This window comes from Vipera ursinii, assembly GCF_947247035.1.
Source record: "Vipera ursinii genome assembly, chromosome: 1".
NCBI lineage: Eukaryota > Metazoa > Chordata > Lepidosauria > Squamata > Viperidae > Vipera > Vipera ursinii.
Genome location: NC_139512.1, coordinates 358,275,124 through 358,300,146, shown reverse-complemented (window position 1 = coordinate 358,300,146; position 25,023 = coordinate 358,275,124). Strand labels below are relative to the sequence as shown.

Here is a 25,023-nt window from a genome sequence, read left to right as displayed (position 1 = left end):
AAGAAGTGGGGGCGAGAGATTGGCAGCGCTGCCCGGGGCCGTGGCTTTCCCACGGGGGAGGAGCGGGAGGCGGGCCAGGGCGGGGACCGTCCCGGTAAAGGCCAAGCGCTCCCGGGCTGCGGGGCAAGGGAGCGGGGCCGGGCGGGCGAGCGGGCCATGGAGGCGGCGGCGGGGCTGGCGGCGGGCGCGGCGGGGCTGCTGGGGCTCTGCGCGCTGCTCTACTACAACTTGGCTTTGGCCACCCGGTGCCGGAACGCGGTCAGCCTGCGGGGCAAGACGGTTCTCATCACAGGTAGCTCCGGGGGCTGCTGCGCTCCCATCCCAGGCGGGGGGGCGTCGAGGTTGGGGGGGGGGGGCGCTGACATTAAGGAAAGCGAGAAAGTCCGGCCAAAAAAGCCCCTTTGGAATAAAGCAGGTGAGACCCCAAAGGGGGGAGGGGAACCGGGAGGGTCTGCAGAGACCAGCCTGGGGGTCTGCCTGGGACCCCTGCCCGGGAAGGAAGGACGAGGCTCGGAAGAGCAGAGGAGAAAGTTCCGTGCTGGGCTGGGCGGCGCTGCCAGAGACCCACACCCATGCACTGGGGTAGCCTCAGAAGAGTTGGGAGGGACCTTAGAGGTCTTCTACTCCACCCCTCCTGCTCAAGTAGGAGACCCCACCATGTCAGACAGGGGTCTGACCAGCCTTTTCTTCAAAACCTTCAGTGACGGAGCGCCCAGAACTTCTGGAGGGAAGCCGTTCCACCCGGTTAATTCTTCTCACAGTCCGGAAACTTGAGTTTTAGGCTGGTTCTCTACTTGATGAGTTTCCATCCGTTACTTCTTCTCCTTCCCTCAATGCTTTGATTAATAAGTTGACCTCCTCTTCTTTCTGGCAGCCCTTCAAACATTAGAATTTAGAATAGAGTGGAGTGGGATGGGAATGGGAATGGGAATAGAGCTGGAAGGGACCTTGGAGGTCTTCTAGTCCAGCCCCCTGCTCAAGCAGGAGAACCTATACCATTTCAGATAAGTGACTGTCTAGCTTCTTAAAAGTCTCCAGTCATGGAGCGCCCACGATTTCTGGTGGCAAGCTGTTCCATGGGTTAATTGTCCTCACTGCCAGGAACTTTCTCCATAATTCCAGGTTGCTTCTCTCTTGGATCAGTTTCCAACCATTTTTTTAAAAATTCCATTTATATCCCGCCCTTCTCCGAAGACTCAGGGCGGCTTACAAGCTTAGCAGTAGCCTTCATTCTATGTATATGCCTGCTTATTAGGGCTTTCACACACACCCCAAGCGGCATTATTACAAAGTCAGCTTAATTGCCCCCAACAATCTGGGTCCTCATTTTACCTACCTCAGAAGGATGGAAGGCTGAGTCCACCTTGAGCCTGGTGGGACTCGAACCTGCACTAATTGCAGGCAGCTGGTGTTACTTAAGGAGGCATTAGCCCACTGCTCCACCAAGGCTCTTTTGTTTCTTGCCCTGCCCTGTGGTGCTTTGGAGAATACTTTGACCCCTCTTCTTTGGGGCATAACTTAGTTATCATGTTGTGCCTGATTTGGGCCAGTTGTTTGGCCTAAGAGAGGGCTGGAAACCAGCTTTTTGGGCTGCCCGGAGCTCATTTTACTTGGGGTCAGGGGTCACTTCTCTTAGTCCCTGGCCCTGCTTTGGCTACCCCACTGGCTGTAGTCCTTCCCCCAAGGATGCAGAGAAGCCGGGGGCAATTCAGAGAAGAAGGCGCGGATGCAGAAAAGCCAGTTCAGCCCTGAAAGGGAGACTGGGGGAGCTGGGAAGTTTAGCAAATTGGGCCGCCCATTCAACATTCCTGCAGAAGGACACCAAGACAGTTGCCAGCAGAGATATTCAAATTAAATGATTGCAAGAAATCCTGATGCTAAGAGCGATTGCGCCAGAAGCAGGAACGTTTGGTCTCGTGGTGAAAGTACCAGGCTAGGAACCGGGAGATGGTGAGTTCTAGTATTAGGTGTGAAAGCTGGGCTAAGGAGACTTGTTATGTAGTGGATTCTTGGGAAGCAGGAGGCGAGACGAGAGGTTCAAACAGGAGCATTGCTTTATTGAAGTAACAGGAACAGAACTGAATCAAAGGCTTCCGCGTAGCTATTTAGGTGGCGGCCAATAGTTTAAAGGAACCTATTCCCACCCCAGAGCCAACCAATGATGGTCCTGGAGACTGCATGTCTGGGCAGTTAGCAACTGTTACACAGACACCCTAATTAAGTAATCTCAAGCAGCATTCAAAGAAAAGTGAAAACAGTTCAAGTCAAAGTAAAAGTAAAAGGCCCAATGTCAACGCTGTTAACATCAAATGTTATTGCTTGACAAGAGAGGAAGAAGTAGCTATTTCATATGTTAAACTTGTGTATTGCTTTAAGACTTGTGTATTGCTTTAGTTTAAAAGTTGGGAGGAGGGAAGAATAGGAATGCACTTTCAAGGCCATTTGTCTCTCTAAAGAAGATAAGGTTTTGGCGGTTCTTCTAACGAAAGGGAAACTGATTCTTTAAATTAATTGGAGAATATGATTAATGACAAAATTAGAAAGGTGGAGAATTGTGTTTTAATATATTGTGCAAGGGGTGGAGATTTCAGATTCCAGCTTCTTTCGAGCAAGCATTTGCCGGTGTATTAGGCTAATAAAGGACTTTTAAGGTATACAATGCCTCAGAGTCACCTGAAAAGCCCATACATCAGAAACTTGACACCCAATACATTACAGGACTAGAAATCACATGCTCCTGGTGATTTGCCCAAAGTCTCCCAGCCGGCTTTCATGCCTAAGGTAGGACTAGAACTCACAGTCTCCTGCTGATTGGCTCAAAGTCATCCACTCTGCTCCTTCCTGTAGTAAAGAAAAATCGAGGTGAGGTTTTCTTGAGTTTATTTCTCACTCTGCTTGGTATCTCTGGACGATGTAAGAGTCTCTTTCGAATAGTTTTCTCTTTTCTGTCTGCCTTAATAGCATTTTTACATCTTCTCAAGCATCCTGTTCGAAATCCTTTGAACTGCTCTTCAATTTTCATAAGGGAGATTCGGCTCTTTTGTCCGTCAAAATCACCTCTTACTTTGCAACCATTTATTATTTAAACTGTGAAGTGGGGAAAAAACCAACAACCCCCTCCCCACTAAAAGGCCAACATCCAATCAGGGAGCAAAGGATTTTAGAAACGAACTGCTGGTTTAAAAACTGGTGTTGCCAAGAGAACTTCAGCTTCCTGGAGCAGGGTCTGCAATCCCTACATGAAGGACTCTTGGCAAGGGACGGCATGAACCTCACAAGAGCTGGAAAGAATATATTCAGAAAACATCTGGCTCACTTTATCCAAAGGGTCTTAAACTAAAATTGAGGGGTGTGTGTGGGGGGGTTTGCAATCTTCACTACCTTTAGAACCTAGAGCCAAAATTGGAGCCAAGAATGGGTCACATGTTGTTGTTGTTAGCTGCGAAGTCGTGTCTGACCCATCGCGACCCTATGGACAACGTTCCTCGAGGCCTTCCTGTCCTCTACCATCTTCTGGAGTCCATTTAAGCTCACGCCTCCTGCTTCAGTGACTCCATCCAGCCACCTCCTTCTCTGTCGTCCCCTTCTTCTCTTGCCCTCCACCTTTCCCAGCATTAGGCTCTTCTCCAGTGAGTCCTTCCTTCTCGTTACGTGGCCAAAGCATTTGAGTTTTAGCTTCAGGATCTGGCCTTCTAAAGAGCAGTCAGGGTTGATCTCCTCTAGGACCGACCAGTTTGATCGCCTTGCAGTCCAAGGGACTCGCAGGAGTCTTCTCCAGCACCAGAGTTCAAAGGCCTCAATTCTTTGGCGCTCAGCCTTTCTTATGGTCCAACTTTCACAGCCATACATTGCAACTGGGAAGACCGTAGCCTTGACTATACGCACTTTTGTTGACAGGGTGATGTCTCTGCTTTTTAGTGTGCTGTCTAGATTTGCCATGGCTTTCCTCCCCAGGAGCAAGTGTCTTTTAATTTCTTGGCTACAGTCCCCATCTGCGGTGATCTTGGAGCCCAGGGAAATAAAATCTGTCACTACCTCCATTTCTTCCCCATCTATTTGCCAGGAATTGAGAGGGCCGGATGCCATGATCTTGGTTTTCTTAATGTTTAGTTTCAACCCAAGTTTTGCACTCTCCTTCTTCACTCACAACAAGAGGCTCTTTAGTTCCTCTTCACTTTCTGCCATTAAAGTGGTATCATCTGCATATCTTAGGTTGTTGATATTTCTCCCGGCAATCTTAATTCCAACTTTTGATTCATCTAGCCCTGCCTTTCTCATGATGTGCTCTGCATATAAGTTAAATAGGCAGGGCGACAGTATACAGCCTTGCCGGACTCCTTTCCCAATTTTGAACCAATCAGTGGTTCCGTGACCAGTTCTCACTGTTGCTTCCTGACCCACATATAGGTTTCTCAAGAGACAAATAAGATGGTATGGTACTCCCATCTCTTTAAGAACTTGCCACAGTTTGTTGTGATCCACACAATCAAAGGCTTTAGCATAGTCAATGAAGCAGAAGTAGATTTTTTCTGGAACTCTCTAGCTTTCTCCATGATCCAGTGTATGTTGGCAATTTGATCTCTAGTTTTTCTGCCTCTTCGAAAGCCTGCCTGTACTTCTGGTAGTTCTCGATCCACATACTGCTGGAGTCTAGCTTGTAGGATTTTAAGCATAACTTTACTAGCATGAGAAATTAGTGCAATGGTGCGATAGTTTGAACATTCTTTGGCACTGCCTTTCTTTGGAATTGGAATGTAAACTGATCTTTTCCAATCCTGTGGCCACTGCTGAGTTTTCCAAATTTGCTGGCAAATCGAGTGTAGCACTTTTACTGCATCGTCTTTTAAGATTTTGAATAGCTCAGCTGGAATACTGTCACCTCCACTAGCTTTGTTGCTGCTCAGCTTTTCTAAGGCCCACTTCACTTCACATTCTAGGATGTCTGGCTCAAGGTCAGTGACCACCTCATTGTGATTATCAGGGACGTTAAGCTCATTCTTGTATAGTTCTTCTGTGTAATTTTGCCACCTCTTCTTAATCTCTTCTGCCTCTGTTAGGTCCCTGCCATTTTGGTCCTTAATCATGCCCATTTTTGTATGAAACATTCCCTTCATCTCTCCAATTTTCTTGAAAAGATCTCTGGTCCTCCCTATTCTATTGTTTTCTTCTATTTCTTTGCACTGTTCATTTAAGAAGGCATTCTTACCTCTTCTAGCTATTCTCTGGAATTCTGCATTCAATTGGGCGTATCTTTCTTTTTCTCCCTTGCCTTTCGCTTCCCTCCTTTCCTCAGCTATTTGCAAAGCTTCCTCAGACATCCATTTTGCTTTCTTGCATTTCTTTTCTTTTGGGATGGTTTTGGTTGCTACCTGTTGTACAGTATTGCGAACCTCTGTCCATAGTTCTTCAGGCACTCTGTCTATCAGATCTAATTCCTTAAGTCTATTTGTCACCTCTACTGTATATTCAACAGGGATATGATTTAATTCATACCTGAGTGGCCTAGTGCTTTACCCTACTTTCTTCAGTTTAAGCCTAAACTTTGCAATGAGAAGCTCATGGTCTGAGCCACAGTCAGCTCCTGGTCTTGTTTTTACTGACTGTATAGAGCTTCTCCATCTTTGGCTGCAGAGCACATAGTCAATCTGATTTCTGTGTTGACTGTCTGGTGATGTCCATGTGTAGAGCCGTCTCTTGGGTTGTTAGAAAAAAGTGTTTGCTATGACCATCGTATTCTCTTGACAAAATTCTATCAGCCTGTGCCCTGCTTCATTTTGTACTCCAATGCCAAACTTGCCTGTTATTCCAGTTATCTTTTGGCTTCCTACTTTAGCATTCCAATCCCCCATGACGATAAGGACATCATTTTTGGGTGTTAGTTCTATAAGGTGCTGTAGGGCTTCGTAGAACCGGTCAATTTCATCCTCTTCAGCACTGGTGGTTGGGGCATAGACTTGGACTACTGTGATATTGAATGGTTTGCCTTGGATTCGAACTGAGATCATTCTGTCATTTTGAGGATTGTATCCCAGTATTGCTTTTCCTACTCTTTTATTGACTATGAAGGCTACTCCATTTCTTCTGAGGGATTCTTGTCCGCAGTAGTATACCTGATGGTCATCTGAATTAAATTCACCCATTCCTGTCCATTTTAGTTCGTTGATACCTAAGATGTCGATGTTCAGTCTTGTCATCTCTTGTTTGACCACGTCCAGCTTTCCTTGATTCACGGATCTTACATTCCAGGTTCCTATGGAGGAAAAATCTTTACAGAATCGGACTTTCCTTTCACCACCAGACACATCCACAGCTGAGCATCCTTTCGGCTTTGGCCCAGTCACTTCATTCTTTCTGGCGCTACTAGTACTAGCCCTCTGCTCTTCCCCAGTAGCATATTGGACGCCTTCCGACCTGAGGGGCTCATCTTCCAGCGTCATATTGTTTTGCCTTTTGGTACTGTCCATAGGGTTTTCATGGCAAAGATACTGGAGTGGGTTGCCATTTCCTTCTCCAGTGGATCACGTTTTGTCAGAACTCTCGGCTATGACCTGTCCGTCTTGGCTGGCTCTACACGGCATAGCTCATAGCTTCATTGAATTAACTCAAGCCCCTTCGCCATGACAAGGCAGTAATCCATGAAGGTCACATGAGGCTAGATTTAATAACTAACCGGGAGGGGAGAAACCGCCCTGCCATCATTGCAACAGAAACTCGGTTAAAGCCTTCCGTCCCAGGTACAGCTGCTAAGCTTGGTGTGATTCTCCACATTTCGGCTGCTCTTAGGGGCAAATCCCGTGGGGGGGGGTGTCTGCTTTTATAGAAATGACAGATGGTGTAATAATGCCGAGTTGGTCTCAAGTCTGTGCTCCCCTGTTGTGGAGCTTTTGACTATCAAATGCAGAGCCTTCTGTCTGCCTGGGGAACTTTCTGTTACCATTATCACAACTGCGTATGTTCCTCTCCTTGTGCAAGCAGAGGTGAGGCCCCTGAATCACACCATCAGTGACTTCCAAACTATTTACTCGGAGGAGTCTTTTATTGTAATGGGTGATTTTAATCAAGCTGGTTTGAAAGCTGTCTCCTCCATATCCATCCATATACGGACTTTGCAACCAGAGGGGGAGGGGGGATACACGGGATGTGGCTTATTCTAACATGAAGAAGGCATTCAGAACTATCCCCGCCCTCACCTGGGCTCTTCTGACCGGCTCTTGTCCTCGGATCAGAGTGAGAAAAGACAATTAGTTAGTTCCCCTCATCCATGTATTAATGCATGACTGACCTTCAAATTGTTTTGTAACTTGTGTTGGTAAAGTGACATCCTGCAGAGCCAGTGTTGGGAGACCTGCACCATCTTCTGGTCTGACAGGAACATTGCATCCCATTTATTGAAATGCCTTTCATTTTTTTACTTTTTAATTACTGAAGCTGTTAAGCAAATCTGGCTTCTCCCTTGGACTTTGCTTGTCAGAAGCCAGCTGGCAAAGTCACCATGGCAACCATGTGAGCCCAGGATGCTACAATTGTTGTAAATATGTATCAGTTTCCAGGCACCTGATCACATGACTGGGGAGATGCTATGTCGGTGGGAAGTGCAAGGACCTGTCAAGTCACTTTTTTCAGTGCCATTGCAACTTTAATCAATCTCTAAATGAGTGGATGTAAGTCAAGGATTACCTGTACATTCAAAAAAATTTTTTGCAGTGAATTGATTGATGGATCAAGGACTGGGAATCAACACCTCAAAATCCAAGGAAAATTGACTTTTACCAGGAAAACAAAGCAAATCATTGTCCCGGGATGAGAATGAGAAAAGACGATTAGTTAGTTCCCCTCATCCATGTATTAATGCATGACTGGCCTTCAAATTGTTTGTAACTTGTGCTGGTAAAGTGACATCCTGCAGAGCCAGTTTTGGGAGACCTGCGCCATCTTCTGGTCTGACAGGAACATTGCATCCCATTTTTTGAAATGCCTTTCATTTTTTTTACTTTTCAATTACTAAACTTTTTTACCACCCATCTCACTACAAAGTAGTCCTTTCAGAGACCTAAAGGGACTCCAGGCATCTCAGTCAGCAATGCTGAACTGTATTTCAACCATCCCATGGATTGTTGTATGTCGGAATTGGGTAAAAAACCACACAACAGGAAAAAAAATCAGATTTTGATTTTCATGTTTGAAATATTAGAACCCTGTGAAAAAAATTTCAGTGCTGCTGTACCTTCAGACGATGACTAAAATAATGGTTGTAAGTCGAGGACTATTTGTATTACCCCTGAACAATTTTAAGCTATTCTTTTTTGTTAATGTAAAACAAATGTAATGTTAAAGAGTTGTGGAAATCACGCCCTGAGCCAGGGTTTCTCAACTTTAAGATGCTTTTAATTCCGGGAGTTGCCAAGGTTGACAAACGCTGCCACACAAATGCTTCCATGTGTGACACACCACAAAAACTGCAGGCACACAAATGCAGGCCCGGCTCCTGGGTCTCCATCAAAGGCTGGGCGATCTCTGTGAATCCTTTCTCTGGCCTTTCCTAGGTGGAAATTCAGGGATCGGGAAGGCCACAGCGGTGGATCTGGCCCGGAGAGGCGCCCGTGTCATTCTGGCCTGCCGCGACAAAGCAAGAGGAGAATCGGCTGTGTGCGACATCAGACGGGTAAGCGCCTGCCGTGCGGGTCTCTCCTTCCTTCCGTTCTTCAGCACTCAGGTCTTTTCCTGATGGTTTTTATTTACTTATTTAGCGCATGGCATCTACCGAGATCATGCAATTCCTTATATGCAGTGCAGATAAAATGCAGCATACAGGCAGATGCAAATGTAAGTTTAAGGTATGAACAAATATGTGTATATCAAGTAAGTGGTCAGTACAATAAATATAAAATATTAAGTTAGGGTAAAACCATAATAAAATTGCCATAATATGGCGCTGTAAAATCAAAATGGGAGAGCTGTTTTACAGGTAGTCCTTAATTTACAAGTTAATTTAGCGACTTTTCAAACTTTGAAGGCACGTATGACCATTTTTCACACTTAACGACCATTGCAGCATGGTCACATGATCAAACTTCGGATGCTTGGCAACTGACTCATACTTATGACGGTCGCAGTGCCCCGGTGTCACGCAATCCCCTTTTGAGATGTTCTGACAAGCAAAAACAATGGGGAAGCCATATTAGCAACCATGTTACCAATTTAACAACCAGTGCGATTCACTTAACAACTGTGTCACTTAGCAACAGAAATGTTGGACTCAATTGTGGTCATAAGTCGACTACCAGTATATTCAACAGGTGGACACTACAATAGATGAGATAAAATATTAAAATAGGGTAAAACCATGTTAAAATGACTATATTATGGCACCATAGAGTCAGAGAGGGAGAGATGTTATACTGGTAATCCTTGGCTTCCAACAGTTCACTTACTGACCATTCAAAGGTACAACGGCACTGAAAAAGTGACGTATGACCATTTTTCACACTTATGACCATTTCATCATCCCTGGGGTCATGTGATTAAAATTCAGACACTTGGCAACTGACTCATATTTATGACGGTTGCACCATCCTAGGGTCATGCAATCATCTTTTGCGACCTCTGATAAACAAAGTCCAGGGGGAAGCCAGATTCGCTTAACAACTGTGTTATTAATTTAACAACTGTGGTGATTCACTTAACAACTGTGGCAAGAAATTGACTTAACAACTGTCTCCCTTAGCAACAGAAATGTTGGACTCAGTTGCAGTTATAAGTCAAGGACTACCTGTATATTTAATAGGTGGACAATACAATAGACGAGATAAAATATTAAGTTAGGGTAAAACCATGATAAAATCACCATAATACGGTGCCATAGAATTACAATAGGATGTTATAATTCGATATATAAGGAAGCTAACTATTTATCTTGTGTTCTTTCTGAATGATGGCAAAGACTACACACACACACACACACACACACACACACACACACATATTTACAGCAGTCTTTGTCATCATCCAGAATTTTATATATATATACAGTCATGGCCGAAATTGTTGGCACCCCAGAAATTTTTCCAGAAAATCAAGTATTTCTCACAGAAAAGTATTGCAGGAACACATGTTTTGCTATACACGGGTTTATTCCCTTTGTGTGCATTGGAACACAACAAAAAAGGGAGGGAAAAAAGCAAATTGGACATAATGTCAAACAAAACTCCAAAAATGGGCCGGACAAAATTATTGGCACCCTTAACTTAATATTTGGTTGCACACCCTTTGGAAAAAATAACTGAACTCAGTCGCTTCCTATAACCATCAATAAGCTTCTTACACCTCTCACCCGGAATTTTGGACCACTCTTCCTTTGCAAACTGCTCCAGGTCTCTCTTATTGGAAGGGTGCCTTTTCCCAACAGCAATGTTAAGATCTCTCCACAGGTGTTCAATGGGATTCAGATCTGGACTCATTGCTGGCCACTTCAGAACTCTCCAGCGCTTTCTTGCCATCCATTTCTGGGTGCTTTTTGACGTATGTTTGGGGTCATTGTCCTGCTGGAAGACCCAAGATCTCAGATGCAAAGCCAGCTTTCTGACACTGGGCTCTACAGTGCGACCCAAAATCCTTTGGTAATCCTCAGATTTCATGATGCCTTGCACACATTCAAGGCACCCAGTGCCAGAGGCAGCAAAACAACCCCAAAACATCATTGAACCTCCACCATATTTCACTGTAGGTACTGTGTTCTTTTCTTTGTAGGCCTCATTTCATTTTCGGTAAACAGTAGAATGATGTGCTTTACCAAAAAGCTCTATCTTGGTCTCATCTGTCCACAAGACGTTTTCCCAGAAGGATTTTGGCTTACTCAAGTACATTTTGGCAAACTGTAATCTTGCTTTTTTATGTCTCTGTGTCAGCAGTGGGGTCCTCCTGGGTCTCCTGCCATAGCGTTTCATTTCATTTAAATGTCGACAGATAGTTTGCGCCGACACTGGTGCTCCCTGAGCCTGCAGGACAGCTTGCATTCCTTTGGAACTTGTTTGGGGCTGCTTATCCACCATCCAGACTATCCTGCGTTGCAACCTTTCATCAATTTTTCTCTTCTGTCCACAACCAGGGAGATTCGCTACAGTGCCATGGGTTGCAAACTTCTTGATAATGTTGCGCACTGTGGACAAAGGCAAATCTAGATCTCTGGAGATGGACTTGTAACCTTGAGATTGTTGATATTTGTCCACAATTTTGGTTCTCAAGTCCTCAGACAGTTCTCTTCTCCTCTTTCTGTTGTCCATGCTTAGCGTGGCACACACATACACACAATGCAAAGACTAAGTGAACTTCTCTCCTTTTTATCTGCTTTCAGGGGTGATTTTTATATTGCCCACACCTATTACTTGCCCCAGGTGAGTTTAAAGGAGCATCACATGCTTGAAACAATCTTGTTTACCCACAATTTTGAAAGGGTGCCAATAATTTTGTCCGGCCCATTTTTGGAGTTTTGTTTGACATTATGTCCAATTTGCTTTTTTCCTCCCTTTTCTTGTTGTGTTCCAATACACACAAAGGAAATAAACCTGTGTATAGCAAAACATGTTTTCCTGCAATACTTTTCTGTGAGAAATACTTTTTTTTCTGAAAAAATTTCTGGGGTGCCGAAGCAATTAAAAGATTTTAGCTTTCATAGATAATGAATTATAACATCCCACTGCAACTCTATGGCTTCATATTGTTGCAGAATCAAGAGACTCAGACCTTGGAATCAAAAGAAGTTTGTTTTATTTTGCGCACAAAAGGTTCAGAACAAAAAGCGATGTCTATGTCTGAACACGTTTTCAGGGAAAAGCAAGTACATATATAGTCTCCACAAGTAGCAAAACACGGAAATGTAACTTACGAGCTCTGATTGTTTACATGAGTTCTAGGCCCCCTTCTAGCTCATCCGTAGCCCCCCTTTGCGATGCTAAATTATAGCTAAATATCTTGCAACCTTTTCTCTGGCAAAGGTCACAGGTGTCTTGCTAAGCGTCTAAGTTTCTGGCACCATGTTTGTAGTTAGCTACAAGCGAGACATATGTGGTTAGCTGTAACTGAACTCTGTGCTGGCCTACGAGGTGTGACCGACAGTTGAACTTGTGGTTTTGCATCTTCCATTTCCTTGTTCTTCTTCCAACTAATACACGCATTTTCTCTATGCCTCACTTTTATGTCCTACCTCACTTTTATGTCATGCAGCATTTTTATGTATTCTTTGTATCTTTCTTTATGGCCTGCCTCAATATTATGGTGATTTTATCATGATTTTACCCTAACTTAATATTTTATCTTATATACATAACTATAACTATAACTCTACAGTAACTATATAAATAAATATAAATATAACCTGTCAGGAACACAGGAACGTCGTGAAGTAAATCTTAACAGCACACGGAGGACACAGAAGAAAAAGGCGGGAAAGAAGGGAACCTCCCCCTCCGCACCCTTGGCAACCAATCAGAGCACAGATTGCCTCATGCAGGAGCCAGCACTCTCCAGCCAATCAGCTACACTGAATTCGAGATCCCAACTCTTTCGATGCACCCCGGTCACCCTGCAGACCCCAAGCCATTCCCCACTTGAAGAGCTTTGCCTTCAATTCTGGGCTGTCCTGTCCAGGTTCTGTCCAGGGGGGCTTCATATTTGGGGGGGGCAGCTGCATTCCTGGAAGTGGTTTTGTTGGATCTGCGTGATCCGTTTGGTTCTGGTTATTAAAACGCATCCATCTTAATTGTCCTTCTTCACCTGTTTTGTGAATCACATGGTTATTAAGTAAATCCAAGTTTCCCATTGATTTTGCTTGTGGGAATCCTCTTGGGACAATCACAAACAGTGATCACATGACCCCAGGACGTTGCCACCATGAGAAATAACACTGGTTGCCAAGCACACAAATTCTGATCACATGACCCCTGGGGATGCTGCGATGGTTGAAATTGTGAGGATTGGTCGTAAATCACTTTTCTTGGGCAGTATTGTAATTTTGAATGGTTTCAAGTCGAGGACTGCCTGTATTGTTTTATTGCACAACACCTGGACTGATTGTCAGGAGGTGAACAGAGATATGTAGAAGGAGAGTAAACCGGGATCACCCTTTGAAGCCGCACCCGATCCCGATTCTTCTCAGGATTCCTTCTGCTCCTTTTCCAGGAAAGCGGGAACTCGGAGGTGATCGTGATGAACCTGGATCTGGCCAACCTCAACTCCGTGCGAGCTTTTGCACAGACCTTCTTAAAATCGGAGCCCCGTCTGGACATCCTCATCAACAATGCCGGTGGGTGCCAAGCAGACCACACACACACACCCCCGGGGTATCTGGGCGAGGAAGTGGGAATATTGTGGGGGTCTCCAGGATTTCTCTTCCTTCGGGGGTTTGGCCGTGACTTCAGAAGCAGCTCTCTCCTATTTTTAGTTCCTCGTTTTTGGTATTTTTTATTATTATTTTTACAAGTAACTCAAGTTGGCATACAGATCAAACTCACCTTCCTCCTCCTATTTTCCTCATAACAACAATCCTGAGAGGTGGGTTGGGCTCAGAGAGAATGACTGGCTCAAAGTCACCCACTTTGCTTTCATGGCTAAGGCGGGACTAGAACGCTCAGACTCCTGGTGATTGGCCCAAAGTCTTCCAGCTGTCTTTCATGCCTAAGGTAGGATTTGAATTCACAGCCTCCTGCTTTCTAGGTTTAACCACTAGAGCAGGCATGTCAAACCCGCGACGTCACGTGACGTCGCGCAATGTATCAGAGCTTTTCCCCCATTGCCGGCAATGGGGTGGGTTTTGTCGTGACGCGTCCAGCCCGTGGGCCGGCAGTTTGACACCCTTGCACTAGAGCAGACATGTCAAACACAAGGCCCGGGGGCCGGATCCGGCCTGCGAAGTGGTTTCATGTGGCCCGCGAAGCCATCCTGGAAAGAGTGAGGGAACGGCCCCCGCTGCCTTGGCCCTGGCCCAGAGACCCTCCTTCTGCCAGAGACCCTCAGATCTGTCCCACTCCTGCCCAGGCCCCCATAGGCACCCTTGATGCGAATGATGCAAAGCTGGCCACGCCCACCCAGTAGGCCACATGCACTCTAGCCACGCCCACCCTGGCCATACCCACCCGGCCCCCTGAGGGCAACCGCAATGCTGATGCGGCCCTCAATGAAATTGAGTTTGACACACCTGCACTAGAGCAAACTGGGTGCTTTAGAGATAGTCTACAACATATGCCCATTATGGTTGTAAAGTGTGACAGTTATAAAGTGGGTCACCCCTGTGACTACTATGATTTCATGATCTTTGTTGAGCCAGTTGTGAAGCGAACCATTTGTTCACTATGGGGTGTTTTTGCTGAAAAGTGGGTGTAAACTCCGCTCTTCGACAAAAATGTTGTAAATCCTCCATCACATGACGGTGGGCCAGATTGTAAAGTGAACACCAATTCACAAGCGCCTATAATGTGATCATGTAACACTGGGGGGGAAGCCGTTGCAACTTTTGAACTGGGTTGTAAATACATTTTGGGCATCTGTTGTAACTTCGAATGATCACGAAGTGACACGTTGTAAACTGAAGATTACCTGGAATCCATTTACTTTTTTTGGCAGGGGTCTTTAAGGACAGTCAAACCGCTGATGGCTTTGACCTTAGTTTCCAGGTCAACCACCTGGCTCACTTCCTGCTGACCCACCTGCTCCTGGACCGGCTGAAGCGCTGCACTCCCAGCCGGGTTGTAATTGTGTCCTCGAGTATGCATTACTTTGGGAAGATCGACTTTCAGACCATCCACAAACCGATGGAGGGGATGTGGCAGGCCACACAATCGTACTCCAACAGCAAACTAGCCAACATTCTCCACGTACGAGAATTGGCCAACCGGCTGGAAGGAACCAACGTCACCTGCTACGCAGTTCATCCAGGTGAGTGGAAGTCCGCCTCCAAGAAGCCCAAGATGGATCCCCCCAGGTCCGTGTGGGGCTCTGCCAGGCATTTCTCTCCCAGTGCAGGCTCCCTCAACCCCACCCTCGCCCTGCAGAGCCACCCCGGGAGTTTCCTCCATCGCGCTCCACTAGGTAGGGAGACGTCTCTCACCCTCCCGGGTCCCAGAGCTAACAGAATCCTAAAATCTTAGAGTGGGAAGGGCTCTTGGAGGTCTTCTAGACTAACCCCCTACCTAGAGCAAGGATGAAGCTTTCCCTAAGCTACCTCTGCCTTTTCCATTACTTCCTTCTTCCCCCTCCCTCCTCCCTCTCCCCTCATCCTTCTCCTCCTTTCCTCCTTCTCTGCCTGCTCCTCCTCCCCCTCCTCCCCCTCCTCCTTTTCCACCTCCCCTTCTCTTCCTTCCCCCTCCCCCTCTTCCTCCTCCTCCCTCCCCCTCATATTCTTCCTCTTCTTCCTCCTCCCCCTCCCCTCTTCCTCCTCCTCCCTCCCCCTCATATTCTTCCTCTTCCTCCTCCCCCTCCCCTCTTCCTCCTCCTCCCTCCCCCTCATATTCTTCCTCTTCTTCCTCCTCCCCCTCCCCTCTTCCTCCTCCTCCCTCCCCCTCATATTCTTCCTCTTCCTCCTCCCCCTCCCCTCTTCCTCCTCCTCCCTCCCCCTCATATTCTTCCTCTTCTTCCTCCTCCCCCTCCCCTCTTCCTCCTCCTCCCTCCCCCTCATATTCTTCCTCTTCTTCCTCCTCCCCCTCCCCTCTTCCTCCTCCTCCCTCCCCCTCATATTCTTCCTCTTCTTCCTCCCCCTCCCCTCTTCCTCCTCCTCCCTCCCCCTCATATTCTTCCTCTTCTTCCTCCTCCCCCTCCCCTCTTCCTCCTCCTCCCTCCCCCTCATATTCTTCCTCTTCCTCCTCCTCCCCCTCCCCTCTTCCTCCTCCTCCCTCCCCCTCATATTCTTCCTCTTCTTCCTCCTCCCCCTCCCCTCTTCCTCCTCCTCCCTCCCCCTCATATTCTTCCTCTTCCTCCTCCCCCTCCCCTCTTCCTCCTCCTCCCTCCCCCTCATATTCTTCCTCTTCCTCCTCCCCCTCCCCTCTTCCTCCTCCTCCCTCCCCCTCATATTCTTCCTCTTCTTCCTCCTCCCCCTCCCCTCTTCCTCCTCCTCCCTCCCCCTCATATTCTTCCTCTTCTTCCTCCTCCCCCTCCCCTCTTCCTCCTCCTCCCTCCCCCTCATATTCTTCCTCTTCTTCCTCCTCCCCCTCCCCTCTTCCTCCTCCTCCCTCCCCCTCATATTCTTCCTCTTCCTCCTCCCCCTCCCCTCTTCCTCCTCCGCTCCCGTTCTCCTCTTTCTCCTCCTGCCATCTCTTCCCTTCCTCTTCCCTCCCCTCCCCTCCTCTTCCTCCTCTCCTCTCCTCCCCCCTTTCTCTTTCCTTCCTCCTCCTCACCCTCACCCTCCTCCTCCTATCACCTTCCTCTTCCTCCTTCTCCTCCTCCTCACCTGCTTCTCCTCCCCCTCATGCCATTCTCTTCCTCTTCCTCCTCCTTCCTCTCCTCTTCTTCCCCATCCACCTCATTCTCACACTTCAGCCCTGAGCTAGAAATATTCTATCAGAACATTGTTATTTTTATTCGAATGTATTAGTTGCCCCACTGCAATGACTTCATGCATGCAAAGGAGCACGCATGCTCACAAACACACACACACACACACACACACACACAGAGAGAGAGAGAGAGAGAGAGAGAAACCCCACTGGCATCCTCACCCACTCAGCTTGAGCTCTTGGTCTTCTGAGACATTTCCTATGTTGCCCAAAGGGTGCCAAGCGGCCCATGGTTCCCGGTGGGAAATGGGTACTGTGCGAAGGGTTCATTCAGGATCTCCCTCCCTCCCCCCCCCCTGGGTAATCTTCCATCCACTGCCTGTTCTCTCTTCCTTTGATTTCAGGACTTGTTAAAACCGAAGTTTTTCGCTCGAATCCCCGTTGGCTCTTCTGGTGGGTTTGGTTCGTGAAGCTGTTCGGCCGAAATTGTGATTCTGGTGCCCAGACCACCATCTACTGCGCCACCGAGGAGGGCATCGAGCGGCTGAGCGGGCAGTATTTTGTGGACTGCCAGCCGAAGGAGCCCAGTCGACAGGCCCGCGATGACCAGCTGGCCAAGAAGCTCTGGGAATTCAGCGAGAGGCTGCTGGGACTGACCAGCTAAATTTGTCCACTTTAAATTTCTCCCCTTAATTTTTTCTGAGGTGAAGGTAGGAAAACACACGGAAAAGCACGCACAAAATAACAGCAAAGCACCTGGACAATTAGCACAGCCCCCCTCCCCCCCCCGGCTGTGTGCTTTCTCCATGGCGCTTCTCTGTCTCCGTGGAAATGACTGCAACTCGAAGGATCCCTCTGTTAAAGAGCAGGTTGACCTCGACGTACGACCGCGGTTGAGCCCAAAACCTCTGTTGTTAAGTGAGACATTTGTTAAGTGAGGTTTGCCCCATTTTACAACCTCCCTTACTTCTATTGTTAAGTGAATCGCTGCGGTTGATAAGTTAGTAACAAGCTTGTTAAGCCTTGGCTTTGCTTGCCGGAAGGTCGTCAAAGGGATCGCATGACCTTGGGACACAGCAACGGTCATAAATGCAAGTCAGTTGCCAAGTGTCTGAATTTGGATCACGTGATCATCGGATGCTGCAATGGTCATAAGTGTGAAAAAGGGTCATGAGTCACTTTTTTCTGGGCCATCGTAACTCTGAATGGTCACTAAATGAAGTAAGTCGAGGACTGCCTGGAGGCGGTCCGGGTCTGGATGGGGAGGAACAGGCTTCGACTCAACCCTGACAAGACTGAGTGGCTGTTCGTGCCGGCATCCCGGGAAATTCCGATTATCCCATCTCTGGCTATGGGAGGTGAGCTATTACCCCCCGTAGATAGGGCGCACAACTTGGGGGTCCTTATAGATTCACAGCTCTCTTTAGAAGAGCATATTGGAGCTGTGACTAGGGGGGCCTTTGCCCAGGTTCGCCTGGTGCGCCAGTTGCGACCCTATCTAGACCGGGATGTCTTGCGTACAGTCACTCATGCGCTCGTGACTTCTCGTCTAGACTACTGTAATGCTCTCTACATGGGGCTGCCCTTGAAGTCCACTCGGAGGCTCCAACTGGTGCAGAATGCAGCCACGCGAGTTGTGCTGGGGGTTTCCCGATACTCCCATGTACACCTTTGCTCCGCGAGCTGCATTGGCTGCCGGTTGCCCTCCGGGTGAGGTTCAAGGTGTTAGTGATGACTTACAAAGCCCTTCATGGCATGGGTCCGGATTACCTACAGCAACACCTGCGGCCGGCGTCACCTTCCCTCCGTCCAGTGCGCTCCCACAGAGAGGGCCTCCTCAGGGTGTCTCTGATCAAAGAATGCCGATTGGTGGCCCCCAGGGGGAGAGCGTTCTCTGTGGGCGCGCCAGACCTATGGAACCGCTTGCTGGTTGAGCTCCGGACGGCCCCCAACCTTCGCTCCTTCCGGCGTGATCTAAAAACGTATCTATTTGAACAATCTGACCTGGTCTGATGGGTTAGGGTTGGGGTTTTAAATATAGAAATAGTATAGAAATTAAGTATAGAAATCAAATAAAACTAAAACTAAAAACTAAAACTAAATACATCTTAATTATTGTTTTAACCTTGGGCATTTATTTAATCGCTTTTAAGTTTTGTATCCTGTTTTTGTATTTATTGCCCTGTACACCGCCCTGAGTCCTTCGGGAGAAGGGCGGTATAAAAATATAATAAATAATAAATAATAATAATTGAAGTTTGCAACCCTTGAAAATAGGCAGCCAGTGGTTATGTATTGAGGCAAACCATAGAATTTTGGGAGGAATGTGCAAACCTGACTGGAAGCTCAAAGTGACATCCAACATCTGAAAATGAATATTAGACACTATAAATTTCTAACAAAATCTTTGCCCTGACTTTTAGAACTTTATGGGTTGGAAGCCACTGCAGGATTTTTTTCTGCTATTTTTCTATTAGTGTCTTCCTCTTTTTTGTGGTTTAGCAGTATAAAGCTTGTTTACCAAGTCTCCCTGACCAGATCAATTTTAATCTTGTGCCAGTAAGTGTGTCATTCACACACTTATGGCACAAAGGGGGGATTTGTCGGAAGGAAATATTAAAAGGGCAGAATATATTTCCCCTAAAGGATTTTAAAAGCAGAAACCAACCTTGGCCCCAAGTCTTTCTGTCCCAAACAGAAACCAAGTCTGCAGGAATGCAGATGTGATAATCTTGTCAGGAAACTGGGATTAGGAAGAAAGATCAACATCAGCCACAGCCACAGGGAAGCAGGATATGACCCTTGGGACATAATAGGATTAACCCACCACCATCAGAATGCCAAGGGACGCGGTGGCTCAGTGGGTTAGGACACTGAGCTTGTCGATCTGAAGGTCGGCAGTTTGGCGGGTCGAATCCCGAGTGCCGCGTAACAGAGTGAGCGCCTGTTACTCGTCCCAGCTTCTGCCAACCTAGCAGTTCGAAAGCACGTAAAAATGCAAGTAGAAAAACAGGGACCACTACGGTGGGAAGGTAACAGCATTCCGTGCGCCTTTGGCATCTAGTCATGCCGGCCACATGACCACGGAGACGTCCTCGGACAAGCGCTGGCTCTTCGGCTTTGAAACGGAGATGAGCACCGGCCCCTAGAGTCGGAAACGACTAGCATGTATGTGCGGGGGAACCTTTACCTTTACCTATCAGAATGGCAGAAAGGCACACCCAAACTCAGGTCAGAATACGTGACACAGGAAATAGAAAGCTTCAAACAAGAACAGGAAACAACCTCAAGAGCCCCAGAGGGTATAAAAACCCACTCCGCACAGGTGCTCAGCTTCTTTCTTCCAGAGCCATCTTTCTGTCTGGCTCTCCTCTTCAATAAACTGCAAACGTCTTTCTAAAGCAGTCGCCATGTTGTTTATTCCCGGCTTGGATGAATCATGATGACGACTTTTCCTTCAACAATTTGGCACCCCAGATGGGACTCCACACTAACCTCTCCAATGGACTGAGACTGGTAAGCCCCATGTTGCCGGCAGCAGACACATTGTGTCTGTGGATGGGTTTTCCAGGCCCTGCCCATGTGGAGCCAGGGTAGTAAAGGGAGTTTTGAGTTTATTTATTTATTTATTTATTTATTTTATTGCATTTATATACCGCCCTTTCCCTGAGGACTCAGGGCGGTTTACAGGGAGTTAAAAATCAACCATACAAAAGTTAAAACCCAATTTAAAAAATATTAAATCAACCCTGTGCTATTAAAAACCCCAATTAAAATGAATGTCTCCTCAGCCTGGGCCAGAGAGCTCAAAGAGCCAGGTCTTCAGGCCCCGGCGGAATGATCGGAGGTCGGGGGCAGTTCTCAGCTCCACCGGCAGCTGGTTCCAGAGGGCAGGCGCTCCCACCGAGAAGGCCCTATCCCTGGGTGTCACCCGCCGGCAATCTCTTACCGGCGGGACCCTGAGCAGACCCTCCCTGTGGGAGCGCACTGGGCAAAGGGCGTTTGATGCCGGCAGCAGGTGTTCCCTCAAATAGCCCGGACCCAGGCCATGTAGGGCTTTATAGGTGATAACCAGCACCTTGAATTTCACCCGGAGGGCAACCGGAAGCCAATGCAGCTCGCGGAGTAGAGGTGTTACATGGGAGTATCGGGAGACCTCAAGGGCTGCTTTGGAAAGAAGGTGAAGGTGAGTACCTCTAACTTTTAACTTTAAAGTCCAGGGGAGTGAGAGAAATGTGTCTATGTCTCTGTGTGTGTGAGTGAGAAGACCCTTTTCCCAATCACAGTTGGATTTTGGTCCCTCTGGCCTTTCCTAGCCGCAGAAAGGATCTGTTCAAGTGGCAGACCCTAAAAAGCATGGGGGTTTGGCCAGAGCGCAGGAGTTTTTGTTAGGGAAAAGGGAAACATTGTATGAAAATGGAACGGAATGAGTGAATGAGAGAATTGGATTTGGGCAACCAGCTGGTTAGGCCCTGTAAGCAAAGCAAAGCAAAGTTAGGAAATTAAGCCACAAGCTTTCTGTCTGGCTCTACTCTTCAATAAACTGCAAGCTTCTTTCTAAAAGAGCTGCCATGTTGTTTATTCCCGGCTTGGATGACTCATGATGAAGACTTTTCCTTCAACAATACCATTTCAGATAAATCTTTGTCCAGTGTTTTTCGGAAAGCCTCCAGTGATCCACCGCTGTGGCCTTCCCGATCCCTGAATTTCCACCTAGGAAAGGCCAGAGAAAGGATTCACCGACATCGCCCAGTCTTTGATGGGGACCCAAGAGCCGGGCCTGCATTGGTGTGCCTGCAGTTTTTGTGGTATGACACACAGTGTTTGTTTCACAGTGCTTCTCAACTGTGGCAACTTTAAGACGGGTGGGCTTCAACTCCCAGAATTAAAGTTAAGCAACGTCTTAAAATTGCCCAGGTTGAGAAACTCCGGCTCTGGTCATGATTTTCACAACTCTTTCAGAGCAGTCTTACATCAACAAAGAAGAATAGCTTAAAATTATTCAGGGGTAATACAGGTAGTAATACCCCATTTATTCAGTGACCGTTTGAAGGTACAATGGGACTGAAAAATGGGACGTGTGACCAACTTTCACAGGACTCCAATATTTCAAACATATTCAACCTGTGTGATTCACTTAACAACCGCAGTGATTCAATTAACAATCGTGGCAAAAAAGATCATAAAATCAAGCATGATGCACTTAACAATTGCCTTGCGGGCAGAGACGGCCTCGGGACAGCCGGAAGGAAGCCCAGCCCATCCGCTCGACGGCTCTGACGGGGGGGGCTTCTGCTGCTGCTCCGACTGGTCAACCATGCAGAGAAGCAGGAGGGGCAGCTGGTGCACGAGATCCGCTGCCTCATCGGGCTGCCAGCGAGCATCCGAGATGGCTCCAGACCCCCGGCTGCCCCTCCACCTCTCCTGCATGGTTGACCGGTTCAAGCAACAGCAGAAGCCACTCCCATTAAGAGCCCTCAAGTGGATGGGCCGGGCTCCCTTCCAGCAGCCCCGGGGCTGTCTCCACCCGCGTCACTGGGGCTCTGTGGACAGTTTGCCATTATGCAGGACAGCCAGCATGCTGTGGCTGCTGATGGACCCCGTTGGCCCCCATGCGTTCGCTGGCCTCTGTGTGTGTGTGGGGGCGTTGGTGTCAGGAAGCAGACCCGGAAGCGAAGCTGTGCCAAAATATAAAAGGCAAAACATAAAAAGACAACACTGAACAAGGAATAATTCAAGCTAACATGTTTGTGGTTACATTTTTAGTTTTTCTCTCACCATGCATTCACCTGTCAATTCAATCACTTTATCCAGTATATGTCTGTCCACTCACACTCATGGTTGAGGGCAGGATCTCATTTTTTCCTCTCTCTCTTCTTTTTTTTAAACTTTTTTTTCTCTCTTCAAAATCTCTATTTGTTCTCTCCTCTAAGACAGTCTAGGAACCCAACCATCCGGGGGCAACAGAAAGGAGTTGAACCCTGCCAACACAGGCGGTCCTTATGTATGGGAAAGGTCCATCTCCTCCTTGTCAGTAAAACTGACAGCAGCAATAGGGAAATAACATGCTCCCTCAGGAAAAAAAAAGGCCAACTCTTATCGATGGGAAAGATAGCAGGCACAAAAATTGATGGCAATCAACATATCATCTGAGCAAACAAGCTGACCCTTTATCTACGGGGAAGGTAGCACCAATGTTAGTTACTAACAAACAACACTGTCCCAACAAAGAAGCTGGCTCTTATCTATGAAAAAGGCAGCGTTCGCCATTAACTAAAGGGCCGACACAACTACAAAAACACAAAAAAATGCATAAAAGAATGTACGGTACAATAGGACATTGAATTTAATAGCTGGGACAGTGAAGCGTACAACAGGCCAGAACACACAGTTATAGCTGATTGACTGGAGAGTGCTGGCTCCTCCATGAGGCAATCTATGCTGCGATTGGCTGCTGTGGGTGTAAAGAGGGAGTTTCCTTTTTTCCCGCCTTTTTCTTCTGTGTGCTCTGTGTGGTGTTAAGATTTACCGTACCTCACAATGTTCCTGTGTTCCTGACTATCTCATCTGCTGTGAATATAAATGTAAAATATATTTATTTATATAAGGCTACAAGTTTGTGTCAGTGTCTCTAACTTCATCTGGACAGCTGCTACGCAATTCCAAGACAATTTCTATGGCGCAGTCTGTGGAGCCATGAGGGGGAAGTACAAGATATTCTCGCTTGCCAAAGACCTCCTTTAACCCCTAGTATTCCTCCTCTGTGGTATGGGGGTGCCCCTTCTCTCGTCCACATGGTGATGAAGCCCCAGTCTTTTCTTTAATGGGGGGGAGCGAATTTGCATGACTCTATTTTCACTGCAGCCTCTTCACTACATGGCCTGGGTCCGGGCTATTTGAGGGAACACCTGCTGCCGGCATCAAACGCCCTTCGCCCAGTGCGCTCCCACAGGGAGGGTCTGCTTAGGGTGCCGCCGGTGAGAGATTGCCGGCGGGTGACACCCAGGGATAGGGCCTTCTCTGTGGGAGCGCCTGCCCTCTGGAACCAGCTGCCGGTGGAGCTGAGGACTGCCCCCGACCTCCGATCATTCCGCCGGGGCCTGAAGACCTGGCTCTTTGAGCTCTCAGGCCCAGGCTGAGGAGAAATTTTTAATTGGGGTTTTAATGTATACAGGGTTAATTTAATATTTTTTTAATTTGGTTTTTAACTTTTATATGGTGGATTTTTAACTCCCTGTAAACCGCCCTGAGTCCTCAGGGAATAGGGCGGTATATAAATGTAACTAATAATAATAAATAATAAACTTGGGTGCCTCAGAGAGAGTTTTAAAGTCTCTTTCACCCAATTTACCATGGGATCCCACTTTTCCCACCAAACCATTTGTTGATCGTTGATAGGGGCCACAACAAATCTAATAGTTTCTACGTGGGTTGCAGTTTGGTTACACACCTGGAAGGACCCATCCCCGCTAGCCATCTAATTAAGAAATACTATAGGTACTATCCAGAAGATGGCAGAGGACAGGAAGGCCTGGAGGAACGTTGTCCATGGGGTTGTGATGGGTCGAACACAACTTCGCAACTAACAACATAGGTACCTTTTATTTCATGTAGACATATCCGAAGCCTATTAGGTTAGGGCTGAAGAGGCATTGGATATATCCCAAATCTAACAGGGCTGTTAATGTGCCTTTCCATTTTGAGAAGACCACTGTTAACTCCTTTACTGGCTAGCCAGCAGCATTCTTGGGATGGCACTCGGGTTGAGAAAGGTGTGGTTTACTACAAGCCAAGTGAAATACAGTAGTGCAACGCCAGAACTGAAATTTGTGCACCAAAATCCACAGTGTAAATTTTCCCTCCCGAAGGTGCCTCCCATTAGCTGGTCCCCTCATGTTCAGTCAAATTTAAGAGAGATGTTTTTGGAACTGTCTTCTGAGGAATGCAACTGATCCTGAGACTGTGCTTGGAAAGGAATGGTGAACTTTTATCCCCCCCCCCGAAGTATGCTCCCACTATTGGAGTAGCAGTATTCCACTATTGGAGGGGCTGCCACAAAGACGAGGGTTTCACGTTATTCTCCAAAGCACCAGAGGGCAGGAGAAGAAACAATGGTTGGAAATTGAACAAAGAGAGAAGCAACCTGGAATTAAGGAGAAAGTTGCTGACAATGGGGACAATCAACCAGTGGAACAGCCTGCCACCAGAAATCGTGGTCGCTCCATCACTGGAAGTTTTTAAGAAGGGGCTAGACATTCACCTGTCTGAGACGGTATAGGTTCTCCTGCTTGAGCAGGGGGCTGGACTAGAAGACCTCCAAGGTCCCTTCCAGCTTTATTTTATTCAATACTGAAAGAAGCTCCCAAAGATGGGGGTTTCCCGATACTCCCATGTAACACCTCTACTCCGCGAGATGCATTGGCTCCCGGTTGCCCTCCGGGTGAGATTCAAGGTGCTTGTGATGACCTATAAAGCCCTAAATGGCTTGGGTCCGGGTTATCTGAGGGAACACCTGCTGCTGGCATCAAGCTCCCTTCGTCCTGTG

The 25,023-nt window shown here is 47.3% G+C and overlaps 1 protein-coding gene across 1 annotated transcript; it reads left to right on the top strand.

Moving 5' to 3' along the window:
• Positions 1–23,087, top strand: LOC310632886 (dehydrogenase/reductase SDR family member 13-like). The gene is made up of 5 exons (XM_083350344.1): positions 1–292; positions 8,544–8,662; positions 13,174–13,297; positions 14,614–14,925; positions 16,883–23,087. Exons 1-5 carry the CDS (start codon positions 157–159, stop codon positions 17,140–17,142), a joined length of 951 nt encoding a protein of 316 aa, XP_083206470.1. The 5' UTR covers positions 1–156; the 3' UTR covers positions 17,143–23,087.
• The last annotated feature ends 1,936 nt before the right edge of the window (positions 23,088–25,023 follow it).